The sequence below is a fragment of the Etheostoma spectabile genome, chromosome 21, assembly GCF_008692095.1.
Source record: "Etheostoma spectabile isolate EspeVRDwgs_2016 chromosome 21, UIUC_Espe_1.0, whole genome shotgun sequence".
NCBI lineage: Eukaryota > Metazoa > Chordata > Actinopteri > Perciformes > Percidae > Etheostoma > Etheostoma spectabile.
The window spans coordinates 642,501-657,243 of NC_045753.1; the positions used below are offsets into that span (position 1 = coordinate 642,501).

At 42.5% G+C, this 14,743-nt stretch overlaps 1 protein-coding gene and 1 long non-coding RNA gene across 4 annotated transcripts in view; both read left to right on the forward strand.

The window, feature by feature from the left end:
- The window catches only part of LOC116671049 (uncharacterized), a 26,041-nt gene extending 22,516 nt beyond the window's left edge, over window positions 1–3,525 (forward strand). Inside the window, exon 3 of the long non-coding RNA XR_004327174.1 lies at window positions 3,487–3,525. This is a non-coding gene — a long non-coding RNA (uncharacterized LOC116671049). The remainder of the gene's footprint in view (window positions 1–3,486) is intronic.
- Window positions 3,526–9,839: 6,314 nt separating this feature from the next.
- Window positions 9,840–14,743, forward strand: part of LOC116671030 (caskin-2) — a 33,338-nt gene continuing 28,434 nt past the window's right edge. For 2 of the 3 annotated variants that reach the window (XM_032501906.1, XM_032501907.1), the window contains exons 1-4: window positions 9,845–9,931; window positions 11,431–11,576; window positions 12,118–12,213; window positions 14,371–14,504. In XM_032501906.1, the coding sequence (XP_032357797.1) occupies window positions 11,433–11,576; window positions 12,118–12,213; window positions 14,371–14,504 (374 nt within the window). In that variant the 5' untranslated portion in view covers window positions 9,845–9,931; window positions 11,431–11,432. Of the gene's footprint in view, window positions 9,932–11,430; window positions 11,577–12,117; window positions 12,214–14,370; window positions 14,505–14,743 lie in introns of all 3 variants that reach the window. The other variant, XM_032501908.1, reaches the window with a different exon arrangement.

Consider the following 14,743-nt stretch of genomic DNA (forward strand, 5'->3'; position numbering starts at 1 on the left):
TTATCTTTTAAGTTCCAGAAGAATAGTAGACATTTTGTGTGAAGCTCCCCGAATATTGCAGAAAGTCTGTACTGTATATTTTTTTATGCATAGAAAACCCAGCTGCACTGGAAATCAGAATGATTTCTGAGCTGAAAAATAACCCCAATAAAACAGAGAGAAAGAACTGAATATTTAATTTGTGCTCCAGTGGGAACCCGTTTATATGCCACACAATCACAAAATGCTTCGTATTCTCTTCTCCATTTTATGTTTATATGGAACATTTATTCTGACAGCTTTCTCAGAGCAAGTTTTTTTTGCTGCTGCTGTGAAGCATTTCCTTTTGATCGTGTAATCCATTTGTCTTTTCCATACATTTTGTTCCTACATTTCTATTAAAAGAATCATTGCCATTTATTTGAAATTGGGTCTCACTTTCATAGTTTGGGCTGTCATACCGCTGGGTAATGGAACATTGCTGATCTGAGATCTGGGCAGCGGTATCATCACTGAAAAGAAGTCCCAGACAAGCGTGAGCAGCCAGACATGTAGACAGACCCCCAGCTTAGTCACATTCGGAAGAGAAAACAAAGAGGGAGTGTGAAATAACTACCCAAACTACACACTAAGAACTCCTGGGTTAAAAAGGGACCAGCTGATTTCAACCCAGAAAATTGGGTTATTCTTTTTGACCTAACTTCTGGGTTAAACACCTCACCCATGTTGCCCAGAAGTTTATTGACCCCGTTTTTAACCCAGTTGGAAAAGTCCGAAAAGAAAACTTTGTTTTACATTATATTTCACACTTTAAGCACTTTTACATTTTTATGAAATTAAATTAAAATCTATATAAAACAAATACACACTTGGACCTATTTTCATATTTATTTTAGGTCCCACTGGAATAACAATATTAGAAAGAAAAATATGGGGGGGCGTTCTTTTTCTAAGGGGGTAGAGAGGGAAGGAGGTGTTTCTTCATCTTCTGAATTTCTGTTATAGGGACAAGGATGTAATATATGAACTTATTTCTTATAGATGGATAAATAGATAGATAGATAGATAGATAGATAGATAGATAGATAGATAGATAGATAGGAAAAAGTTCCTTATCCATCATAGAATTTAGCAAATCTATCATTCCGATTACATTTTATAGATAGACAACACTTGTTTCACTGTTGTGAATATGCGATTTCACTGTTTTTTGGGGGAATTTCTTAGTCTCAAAGTTGCCAAATTCTGCTTTAGTGTCGCTTCATTGCAGTCTGAAAAACAGTTTCTGGTCTTTCTGTTTTGGTGCACAGATTGGTGGGCCAAAATGTATTGTGAACCTAAATTGATACACCGGCCGGATCTGAATTTGTCAAGGGCTGGATTTGGCCAGCGGGCCTTGAGTTTGATGCATGTATCACAGTTTCTCCTGGTTGCTCTCATTAGTACACACACAAAAGGTGGGAGTAGTTAGGTGAAGAGGTCGGAGTCGAACCCAGGCCCCCTGCGTCAAGGAGCCCGCTCTATCAGCTGAGCTATCCAGGCACCCACAATGTTGGTTTTCATTAGAATATATCTTAATGGGGCTGAAGCTAACCATTCATTTCATTATTAATATATCTGTTGCTTATATTTTAAATTAACTTATTGTTGGTATAGTCTACAAAATATCAGAAAATTGCAATATGTCCATTGCAATTTCCCAGGAACTAAGTTAGAAGTCAGCTTAATAAAACAGAAAAGCATCAGATTTTCACATGTCAGAAGTGGAAGGCTGTTTAAGCGATGTCCATCCATTACAGAGGTAGATGGATGTTGGTCAGCACTTATCTCTACTGCTGCTATCAAAGACCCGTTCTATTTGAAACCTCTCGCTAACTCTACTTTTCCTTCTCTTCCTGTGCAACACACACACACACAACACACACACACACACACACACACACGTGATTTTCCACACCTGAGTGGGAGAAAGGGATGAATGGCTTTGTATTGTCTGGCTCCTGTGTGGGTCTGGGTGGACGGTAGGGCCTTTGCAGTAGATCTGGGTTGTAGGACGTCCAATCATGTTTAGCTGTGTGAGGCCCTCATTTCAGGATGGATGTAAGATGTTTCAAGTCTGGAAGTTTGATTTGGAAGGGTTGAGTCAGGCATTGGTATGATGAAAAAGGGGGATTGGGCATGTAGAAAAAGTTAGTGTTGTCACAATACATGTTCAGACTTAACACCTTTTTTTTTTTAATAAAAAATGTGAATGCTTCCATTGCAAACCTCTGAAAGCTTTGTAGCTGTTGTTAACGTTCCTGAGGAAGATATTTTCTGGCTGTCAATTTTAGACATTGTGAACAGTGTTTTTGAATGAATAGATAAAATTGAATTGGAATCTCCATCACGTTTTTTACTGATTTTGGTTGTTGTTGTAACACCTGTGGAAGCTAATGAAAGCGACTACATGATGGACTCAAGTACGTTCCCCCTGGAGTACAGAATGAATGAGTGAGACATGGGGCAAGTAGCAGGCTGTCTGTTCCACGGTGAGTCGAAAGAAAAACTTGTACAGTCTTGCGAACTGACTTACGCTATTTTTGCGCTAAGCAATGCTGCTGTCAAAAAAAGAAATCTAGATATTATCCTAGCATGCTTGGGTTTTATGGTTGTCACTCTCAATTCCAAAGAGCTGTGATAAGATAGCAGTGTAAATGAGGTGGAATGGTACATTTCTGCGAGGCTGAATAATTTGTCTATGAATCATTTGGCTGTCGTGAGGGTGTCAGAGGTGCTGAGAGAGGGAAGGGTGAGGCAGCAGGAGGTGAGGAAAGCACCCCGTCCTGTCCGGGCTGCCAGGTTGTTTGAAGGAAGGAGTGATGATGGGACGGGGAGACAAACACTGAAAACACACACGGGATCCAGCAGGGATGCACAGTGGTGGAAGAAGTATTCAGATCCAATACTAAAGTAAAAGTACTAATATAGCAGTGTAAAAATACCGTTACAAGTAAAAGTCCTGCACAAAATGTTAAAAGTATGTAAGTATCGTCAGGAAAAAAAGTGTAAAAGTACTAGCTGCAGAAAAATCCTCCCTTTGTAGAAAGAGTAAAGGATCCAAGCAGCTGTGTGTTTAAAGGTCTCATCATCTCTGGACCTGGAGGCCGTTATATGGTTGCTAGGTTACTTTATAATAAAATATCAGATTTATAAACTACATGTGGTTAGTGTGCAGGAATCTTAATGTGTAAAGTAACTAGTAACTAAAGTAACACGTAACGTAAGCTGTCAGATGAATGTAGAGGAGTAACTAAAGTAACTAGTAACTAAAGTAACTAGTAACTAAAGCTGTCAGATGAATGTAGCGAAGTAACTAGTAACTAAAGTAACTAGTACCTAAAGCTGTCAGATGAATATAGAGGAGATGGAGGGATTTCTGGAGAGCTCTGTAAAAAGACCAATATGTCACCAAGTATTAAAGTTTTTTTTCCATTCCCTCCCTCCCCTCCCCCTGTCTCGTTCCAGAGTTGCGGGCTCAACCAAGAGACTCAACATCAACTACCAGACTCAGACGGGTAAGGTGTGTGTGTGTGTGTGTGTGTGTGTGTGTGTGTGTGTGTGTGTGTGTGTGTGTGTGTGTGTGTGTGTGTGTGTGTGTGTGTGTGTGTGTGTGTGTGTGTGGTGTGTGTGTGTGTGTGTGTGTGTGTGTGTGTGTGTGTGTGTGTGTGTGTGTGTGTGTGTGTGTGTGTGTGTGTGTGTGTGTGTGTGTGTGTGTGTGTGTGTGTGTGTGTGTGTGTGTGTGTGTGTGTGTGTGTGTGTGTGTGTGTGTGTGTGTGTCTGTGTCTTGATGTGCATATTGGAAAAAATGCCCTACCTTTATCTGCCTCCTGTTTGTCTTGGTCTTCACTATTGTGTGACTCATAACCACACCCCCCCACACGTGTTCTGACATATAGTGACGTGACCTCCAGAGTTATCGCATACTTGCACACATAGAACATAACAGGATAGGGGCTTCTAGCTGATAGCTTTGCTTCACATAGCCTTCTTCTGATCGTAACACTCCCAGGTAACTTGAAGTCTTCTTTGATTTTCCTGGAGCTGATCATTGGTTGAGCCTTTGTCTTTTTGCCTATTCTTCCAGCTATTTGAATGGTAGTTGACCGTTTTTCCCCACGTCGTTCAGGCTTTGGATGCCATTTCAAGGCATTTGAAATCATTTTGGCTGAGCAGCCTATCATTTTCTGCACTTCTTTATATGTTACCCCTGTCCAATCAACTGTTTAATCAAAGTCCGCTTTTCCTCAGAGCAATGTCCGGAACAAGCCAGTTTGCTGAGTATTTCAGGGTGAAACGCACTATAACCAGCATGCACAACATTTCCTTCCTTCCTTCCTTAAGTATGGGCCATAATTGACACCTGTTTCTTCACAGAATCAATCAGCTCCCTAATTGAACACAATAATGCTATTATTTTGAACATGCCCTTCAAATTACAGAATCAGTTCCACAGAATGAGCAGCAAGTATGGTAGGATGGTCTCAGTTGTTAGTTTGAAGTCTTCTGCAGCAGAGCATGATGTTCATTTTTTGAATAATGGTCTTGTTGATTTTGACATTGACGATAAAGCGGGGGTGTTTTAGGGCAAGGCAATGATGTGATTGAATTTCAAAGATATATTTAAAACCTAGCAAAGCTAAATCTTACCTCAAATCATGTGACTACCTTTTAGCAGCAGTTGCATCCAGATTACTATGTCTACATCATCAAGCTCAGTTGGAGGCTGCGCAGTAACGCAGTGCCATCACTGGAAAAGTGCTTCCAACAGACTTCACTGGTCTCCGTCTAGAGCAACGGGATCGTTGGTCCATTTCTTTAACTGTTTATGATCGCCACATCCGCAACCAGGATGGCTGCGCCGGTAACAGCAAATTCAATAACTTAGATCTCCACTAACCCGTGGGTGACGTCACACATGCTCTGTCCATTAATATTAACAGTCTATGGGACTAACCCATGTGTTTGGAGGGTGTAACTCTGTCTTGTGTGATGGTGGCTGGAGTGTAAACTTCCTCCAAATCATACAAAGAGCAGGACAGAGCTGCTAATGTTAGCCTAAGACGTCTTCTGGTGGTCTACACTGTGGATGTGTAAGTCGTGGACAGACCTTTTTTAACTTAACCTTTGATCTCACACAGTAATGTAGCATGAAATGCTCCTTGGCCATGTGTTTTTGGTTTGAAAAGGCTAAAAGAAATCGCCCTCCAAAAGACTTTAGATACAGCTAATAACTCTTCCAAGAGCCTTGTGCGCGCGCACACACACACACACACACACACACACACACACACACACACACACACACACACACACACACACACACACACACACACACACACATCGGCATGTGGAGAAATCCTGTCGTCTGTCAAGCTAGTAACGGTTGCTGAGCTGTGATTTAGACTATTGCTGTTAGAGGTGGGGGTTTAGCTACTGCTACTGAAAAATCTGGGATTTCTGAATCCAACGTAGTTTTTTTTGTCAAATTAAAGATTGATAGACTTCTAGATACAGAACTTGGTGGACAGTCCCACATTATGTGATGAAAAGTGCCACCATCCTTAATAGTGCATAAACTGGACATCTGTCTTATCATCAGTTTAGAGTTTTGAAATGTTTTATGATTCTAGCTAAAGGGAATGTGTTTGTGGTCAGGGTGGCCTCCTTTATGCTTGACAAACACCCTGCCAGTAGGTCTGGGCAGTCACGTCTCCATACTGAAGCGCTAATACAGTGCGGACACCTGTTTTTCCCCAACAATTGATAAAGTTGCTTAACGGGCAAAGGCTGTTGCCATGGGACACCACATGCCCGAGAGCTGATCTGAGCTGCTAATTAAACATAAACGTGGCACCAGGTAGATTAAACTTGAAAACAACTTCAGGCCAAATACAGATAGTCTACCAGAATAATGCAATGCTGCAGAGGAGATCCCCGTCACTGTAAAGCAGTGTAAATGTCCTACAAAAAATATTCCCTTTAAGCCAGCTCTAACAGACAGAACTCTGACATCAGACGCACGGCCAGGCTCCGGAGCCCCATCTCCGCCATTGGTGTAGCCGGCACAGCTGGTAGGGAGGTGAAGAATTCTTTGTCCTCTTCCAGAGACTGAAAAGTCTTTCAGAAGATAGATCACCTCCACACCTTTGGCTCGGGTCCATAGCTTGAGGGACAGCTGGCCGCATTTAACTGTATATCTGCTGTGATCATGGAGGGGGAGAGGGGTCTTCCTTAAAACCGAAAGGAGGTTTTGGCGGGTGGTGTAACGGAGAATATTGAAATCAAGTTTTTTTCCCTAGTGTATTGGAAGCCTGTTGGCCCACCAGGCCTAAGCCACTGGGGAAAACATTTTTAATGCTTCTTTTAAACTAGTTACAGTGGGGCAGCTCAGTTGAAAACTTAGACGTAGTCATATTTTCAAATCTCCAGTTTGCTTTTAGCACTGACTTAATATGTAGGGCCCTGTGGAGTCTGTCTTATAGCTTTTTAAATTCTCAATTTCACCATTCTGTCCATGATGCTGTCATCACAGAAACTACTGGGCTCTACATTAATGCTGCCATCAGTGTGGGACCGGCTCCAGCTGGGCCCTCGTATTAAAAAAACAACACTTCGGGAGTGGTTACATGAGGAATTTGAGCTTTGGACCCTTACAGTCTTCCTGCTAGGCCAGTAATACAGAAGATGAATCTCCTCAAGCTAGCTCAGCAACATCAGACCGTCACTTGCCCTGTACTCTGTTATGGCCACCAAGCGTTTGAATAGCTCCTAATTTCTCCTCCGTTCCCTTTCCTATCTGTTGAAGTTCATCAGATTGTGATTTAAGGGAGCCACATTGCTTCTCCGGCACAGCATCCGCTAAGGTTTCAGACTTTCCCCTTGTGTTCAAGTTACTATTAGACAAAGATTCTTTGCTCGATTCCGCCAATGCTTTTTATAAGATACTCAGTCTAGCCAAATGGTTCAAGAAAAAGTTGTCTCAATGGAATAAATTAAGAAAAACAATGTGTTGAGCCTATTCAATCTATGCCAGTGTTTTTTTTGTACTCAATTTTAAAATATTTTTTTTAGTATGTAATTTTAAACTACAAGTATTCTGATGACAACTTTAACTTCTGCAAGCTGCTGCATGTGTGTTTATGCGTTGGCCTACACGCAGTGTGTGTGATGACTGAGGCCTGCTCATGTGTCTACATGCATGGTCAACATAGCGCGTGGGAGGTCATTCACAATAGGGGTGTTAAAATTGTGTGTGTGTTGTGGTGTGTGTGTGTGTGTGTGTGTGTGTGTGTGTGTGTGTGTGTGTGTGTGTGTGTGTGTGTGTGTGTGTGTGTGTGTGTGTGTGTGTGTGTGTGTGTGTGTGTGTGTGTGTGTGTGTGTGTGTGTGTGTGTGTGTGTGTGTGTGTGTTTAGAGGAAGGAGGTTACCTGTGGGGAGGGGAAGGTCAGCAAACATTCGCTTGTCACTGAGTCAACAGAGAGATAGCGACTGTGTGTGTGTGTGTGTGTGTCTATGTAGAAGTGTTTGTAAGTGACTCAGGATATGGACAAGGTATGGTCTGGTAGAAGACTAGATGGCTGGATAAACAAACGTGCGCGTGTGTTAGTGCGCGTGTGTGTGTGTGCGTGACACTAACAAGATAAGCCGCTTCACAGTCTGGAGATCCCTCAGATTTCTTATCAACACAGACTGACGTCTAAACGCGTCTAGCTTGTCAAGCCTCACAGAGTGCATCAACTAATTAAATACACAGTCAATACAGATGGGATGTGGTTAGCTTAGCTTAGCATAAAGCCTGGAAATAGGGGTAAAAGCTAGCCTGGCAAAGTGAAAAAACAAAACACACCTGAAACTCACCAATTCTAATTCATACTCCGACAGAGCAGATTTAAGTCCCGCCCACACCAGAGGGGAGAACAATGCATCGCCCTCCATTGACTTGTATTAAGTGAAGGGGCCTCCTTCCCAATTCTGTCTGCTAGAAAACAAAAGAAAAATGGTGGGATGCACTACCAACAGGGTAAAGAACCCAGAACTAAGATTTACAGGCTGCCAAACAAAACAACTGAGTCTCTATCAGCCAGATCCTGACACTCAGCGGGCCCAACCTTCCATGTGCTCTGACATTTGTCGCCACATGTCAGTCTTATGCTAACTATATTTCTGTAAGTCAAGCTAAAGCATTTTGACAGGAGGCAACTTGTGGTATAATGCTGTAAATTTTGCTATACAATTAATTGTTTCAGAAATAATTGCAATTAACAATATAATAGTCTCTTTCAGTCCAGTTTAAAAAGATGAATCCCAGGGTACATCTTTAAATCACTGTCATGTGACCCACATAATTTAATAACTCAGGTACACAGCTTATGAAGTAAACCACGCCTCTTTTTTATCATAAAACATCTTTAAATGAACATAAAATTGATATAGAATATTAGTCCTCTGAAAAAAAGGTGGGGGGTGGTGATGATGATGCAGCCCAGGATGTTTGGAGTTGCTATGGCAACAAGTGACCACCGCCTCTAGCATAGCATTGGTCAACAGTCTGACCAATAATCACTCTTTTTTTTTTTTTTCAAATTTGGAATATCTAAATAAAATTAACAAGTACTAACAGTGACTAACAGTCCTACCCCTTGAGACCTTAGCTAATGTTAGCAACTAACAAAGAAACCACAAATACGAAAAATAAACAAGGATTAGACTATTATGTAATAATTGTCACAGGCCTATGTGATAGGTGTAGTCCTGAGTGGAAAGTAAGAAGGAAGCAGACGTTCGCTTTGTGCTGATTTTACTTGTCACTTTGTAGGGACTGTATGATGATGCCTCAGTTTTTCTAGAGAGATGATTGGTCAGTAGTAGGGCTGTTTTTTTGTTTTTTTTGTGCGATAAATTTACACATCAATGTGTTTTCTCAAACCAATGTATTTGTTTGTACTTTCATACAAAAAAGTGATTACATTTTTTTCTGGATCAAGGTTTTTTTCTGAGCTTTTGCTCCTCCAGTAAAGTCACGTTGTTTACTTATGAGGATTACAACAGAGACTTCCTAGTCCGAACGGCAAACTTTATTACTCCATTCAACCTTGACAAACGCAGCGCATATCGGATCCTTCTGTTCATACCTTTCACAACAAAGCCCTAGACATAAACACTACGTAACTGTATACCAGAGGGAACTAAGATTCACTCAGAGCATTTTTCTAAAAGGAAACTCAATTAAATAATTTACATTACCTTTAAAACACACTGACCTCAGACAGCAAGCTGCTCTGGGTCAGTAGGATCCCGGTCGTTGGGGGGGTTTGCATCCCTGCCACTGAGAATAGTTTTAATTTGTGTCTCTTATGGGTCACGCCCCCAGTGTAACACTGTAACAGCCTTATGTTCTCTTTCCAAATGTATCTAGGCGGTTTATTTGCAATAGGACCACCTGAGGGTGTGTGAGATCACCTGCAGCCCTCTGCACTGTGGTTGTTGTTGTTGTTGTTGTTTCACCCCCACATGTGGGGGGTGTGCCTCTGAGTGTCACCTCCTGGAACGCTCACTGCATCGCCCTCAGCACAAGCTTGTCGTCAAGAATAAATGCTTTTAATTTCTGCTTCTGTGAAATATACAGCAAGCTGACAGACACCAGGAGACAAACACACACATTTCATCTCTGAAACACACACACACACACACACACACACACCTCAGTCTGGAGTTTTGAAAAGGGCTCACCTGCTGTAAAGTCATCAGTATGATTTATAACCCTTCTCATCTCCCTGTCTCTCCCCCCTCCTGCTCTCTCAACCCCCCCAGCTTCTTCTCGGCGCTGCACCATGCCGCTCTGACGGGCACTCCAGAGCTGCTGTCTCTTCTGCTGGAGGCCCAGGCCACGGTGGATATCAAGGACATCAACGGTAACGTGATATCAGAACAGCTTTACCACCTGAACCAATGCCATCAGACAAACCTAGAACTGAGCAACAAAAAAGTCCCCGTTTGGGAAGGCAGTTGGGGTCAAATTCAGCCTGAAAACTTCCTCAACAGCTCTCCGACACTCAGCTGAAAATAAGTTTGACCCATATGAATAAATAGGATTCACTTTGAAGTTTGTCTGCCATGCAGTGACAGCAGTGCTGCAGCTAAGATCTGCAGCCTCCCAGCGGAACAAATGTAGTAGAATCCGTGCGGAGGGGCATCTGAGCCAAGTGGTGTAGTGCTCACACCCATGTGTCTCTGAGGTCAGCTAGATTTCTGAAGGACGGTTTTGCAGGTTGAGTTTACCTCCTTACCTCATACCGCCCTTCCTGACACCTTGTCACTGTCAGAATCCAGGGTCCCCTGCATTCTAAGTGGAACACACACCGCAGCATCACGTAGCATCCATAGCACACTCTGGACTGTTGTCAGGTTGGCCAGTCAGGGTGCTCAGTCCGGGGAGCCAGTGTCTGGTGTTCTAAAGCATTAATGCATATCAAGGCAGGGAAAAGGTAAAAGTATGCTAGGAGCACACTTTCATACACATTAAATATTAGAAGAACAGCTGATTTCCGACGCAACCACAGTGTCAGCGGGTGGTTCTTGTGCGTACCATAAAACAGATTCCTGCCGGCGCCACTGTCTCACGGTACCTATCATCATCATCATCATCATCATCATCATCATCATCATCATCATCATCATCATCACATCATCATCAAAAGACATTTTGTGTTGGCTGTTGTATAGACGAGGAACTGAAGTTTGATGAATAGAGATGATCAAATTAAATAGTCAAGTTTGATCATTTGGAACAAAAAAAAAGGAAGTACCCCAGACTAACAATGGGGGCAAGCTGTCTACCTTGAAATAAAGACTAACGCCTGAAGATAGTCATACTCTTTCATAAAAGAAAACATTAACCTTTGGAATGTAGCGCCTGTGCTCTCCCCCCCCCCCCCCGTTAGGCCTTATACGAGTGAGGTAACTGTAACTCCTACTAACCACTTCATCAAGAGAGAAGGTGTTTAGTCATCTGACAACCCACCTACATTCTGAATATGTATTTTTAAAGCTGCACCATTCAGTACTTTTTTTTTTTTATATCCAATGGACAATGGATGACTATGTGAAATGTAAAAAGGTGTTACTCAGCGCTGCAGAGTGTTTTATTACAGAGTGAATATTGGACTGGATTCTTTGAATTGTTTGCTAATATATTAGAGGTGGTAATGTGTCAACACTTCCCATAACGCAACTTGATCATTTCTTTTGAAAGACTTATCCTGCTTGGTTAACCCTGGCAGGCCCCCCTGATGACATCACCCCCTGATGACATCAAGGTTATGTTCTCAGTAGTGGGTCTTTAATGCACATCTCACTGGCTTTACCTTCCCGTCTCACGGGTGCCATCCGTCCCTCATGTCTTCGCCTCTAGGCATGCGTCCACTCCACTACGCAGCCTGGCAGGGGAAAGCAGACTCCGTCTTATTGTTGCTGAGAGCCGGAGCTTCAGTCAACTCTACTTCACATGATGGACAGATGCCCTTACATCTCTCTGCTCAGTATGGACACTACGAGGTGGTGAGTACACGTACACACACACACACACACACACACACACACACACACACACAACACACACACACACCACACACACACAAACACACACACCTCAGCCGCCAAAGGCAAAGCTCCAAGGGATTACCAGTCCTGCCAGTGAAATCGACCCCCTTTGTCTCTCAGTCTGTATTGTCTCCCAACGAAACCAGTCATACCATTAATGCCATGACACAAGAGTCTAAAAGCAGTGAACGCATACATTCCTTTCCTCCAGCCTCATCTGCTTGGCTCTTTAGCGATAGATACACATATCATGGACACACACACACACCTCGGCCTGTCATATAACCCGTATGGAGGCCTGACCTCTTTAGTACTACATCATCCAACACAGTCCTAAACACAGTATTGCCACAGTCGAGCGATCATGTGTTCCCCTCTTCTGTTCAAAGACAAAACGTCAACACACACAGAGAATGTGTCGGGATGAGTGGCATGTGAGTGAGTGTGCATAAAACATGAGGTGATATCACTTACCTTATCCTTTCTCCCTGTCTCTCAGTCTGAGATGTTGCTGCAGCACCAGTCAAATCCCTGCCTGATGAACAAGGCCAAGAAGACTCCTCTAGATCTGACCTGCGAGTTTGGCAGACTGAAGGTGGGTGTGTGGGTGTGGGTGGGTGGGTGGGTTATATCTATGAATAATGATCTGTTGTTATTTTTGACCATTGAGTTACATCTGTGCAAAAATATCAGGACTAGTATTCTAAGCCAAGGGGCTTGCACATGTATAAAACCTTGCATACACTATTTCAGACTTATTACTTACAGAAATTAGCAGTAAAGTTGTCTCGTGGTAGTAAATGAACAGGGTAGTTTTGTTTGAGAGGGTTTAGGTGCAGTATCGGGTTAGCGGTCGGGAAGCGGAACAGGAACGCTTCACAAACGAGGCTTTGAGTTAGCTCAATGTTTTAAAGTGGTAGAGCCATGGAGACACAGTTTGCACTTCAGTCTGATTTGTTACAGCGCTGTTACTCACTGGAGGGCAGGAAGATTCATACCAATCGTAATTGCAAGATTGGTCTAACAAATCGCAATTAGATTTTTTTACAACTTTATTGTTTAAATACTTCATAATAAAACATAATTTGGACAATATAGAATTATTTTATGGATTCTGAAAGCTGAAGATATATTGTTTTCCAAACACATTCATGTCGTCTATAAATAAACGATTATGAAAAACGATTGTTCTTGACTACACCGCGGGTTGGCCCCGATACCCGGGCTCTCAGGATCAAGAGGTTAACATGCAATGCATGCATGCATAAAGAGATTAAAATACAGTAAAAGAAACAGTGAGAGGTTATAATTAACTATGGTTTTGAATCAATTTCAATTTAATTTTTTGAGTCTGGAGTCACTTTTTTTTTGCTTTTGTAATATCTTCAAATATGTGATCTGGGGCCGTCCACTTCCTCTGGGTAAAAACACAGAATGCATTCTTCATTTTAGTCAGATTTAAAAGTATCAAACCAGCTGTTTTAAAGGCACAAGATACAGGAAATGACATCCACTCTGTTCAAAATGTGATGATGGACCGAAGTATTAGACAACTTTAAACTGATGATTAGGATCGGAATCATTTGGAAGATCTGGTTTTAAATTGATCATCGGTTCCAAATTTAACATGTGCAAGTTTTGGTTTCCGTGGCGGCCAGGTGCTTGTTGTGTCGCAGCCATGGAGCACAGTAAGCAGTGCTCTAGTGTGGCGTTTTTACATTGAAAAAGCCTTGTAACACTGTAAATCAAAAATAAAACTTTCCTTTTATCTGTGAAATAAGCAGGTTACTGGTTTTAACTCCACTCCTCAAAGAATCGGAATCGAGAGGAAGAATCTGAATTGTAATCAGAATACTTAAAATCCAAACAATGCCCAACTCAACTGTTGATGTTAGATGAAAAGTTATTAGAGTTCATCCTGAGGGCCATTTGGGGAATTCATTGGTGGATCTTTGCATTGAGAGACTAAATCTAAATCCAAATCTCCTCAGTAGTTACTTGCTTTATTCATGTAGTCATTTATTTATCTTATTTGCATGTCAAAAAACAGCCCATTTGGCCCATTTTCTCCTTTTTGGAAAGGGATGGGGCCAATGTCAAACATGAACCATGGCTTAGATAAAGTGACCCATCTAAATTAAGCCTGTTTGAGCGAAAGGAAAATAGGCTTCAGTGGCTCTTTTTGGACACACGCACACTGTAATGTTAAAGGGATTGCACACTGCAGTGTGTTTTACTGTTTCTCTGTCACATCAGTGGATTAGCCTGGCTGTAAGATGTATAGCTGGCCCTGTAATTCAGAATTAGGCACACGCACACGCACACACACACACACACACACACACACACACACACACACACACACACACACACACACACACACACACTTCCTATTCCTGTTAATGTTCCCTCGTCTGGTCTGAGTGTGGAGTTTAGCTGTGAGAGAATAGAAGGCTCTGGGCTGTTTTTGTGACACACAGACTTTGTGTGTGTGGAGGCTGTGGTATCTTTAGACAGCTGCTGAGTAGTTGATAAGCCTCTCTGTACTAGCTTGACCCTATATACACTATAAGGTACCAAATACGTATATTATTTCAATCAATATATTTTTACCACCCAACCTCAGCTAGCAGGGCTCTGCATGCTTCTTTAAGTATTGCTAATGCTGTAATTCTTGCCCTGATTCTGCCACTCATCGGTTGTCACAGCTCACACTTCATCTGCATTTTGGTGTCTTTGATTTTCTCCTCAGGTGGCTCAGTTACTTCTGAGCAGTAACATGGTGGCGGCGCTGTTAGAAGGGGAGGGGGGGCACGACAGCCTGGACCCTCCATCCACCACCCCCCTCCACCTGGCTGCCAGGAATGGACACAAAGACATCATCAAGTAAGATCACTGTGAGGAGCAGTGTTTGAAATGTGCTGTTGTTCTATCACGTGTCTATTTCTACCCTCTCATCTTCACCCACTGCTACTGCTACTGGCTGCTTTACCATAGTCCGCCATGTCCTGACCTTCCCCCTTAGCGCTGGGGAGGAGGGTCTGGCTAGTCCACATAGCATTCCTGGATGGGAGAAAATCATGCTCTGGGTTATTGGCATTTCTGTAAATCAATCACAATCATCT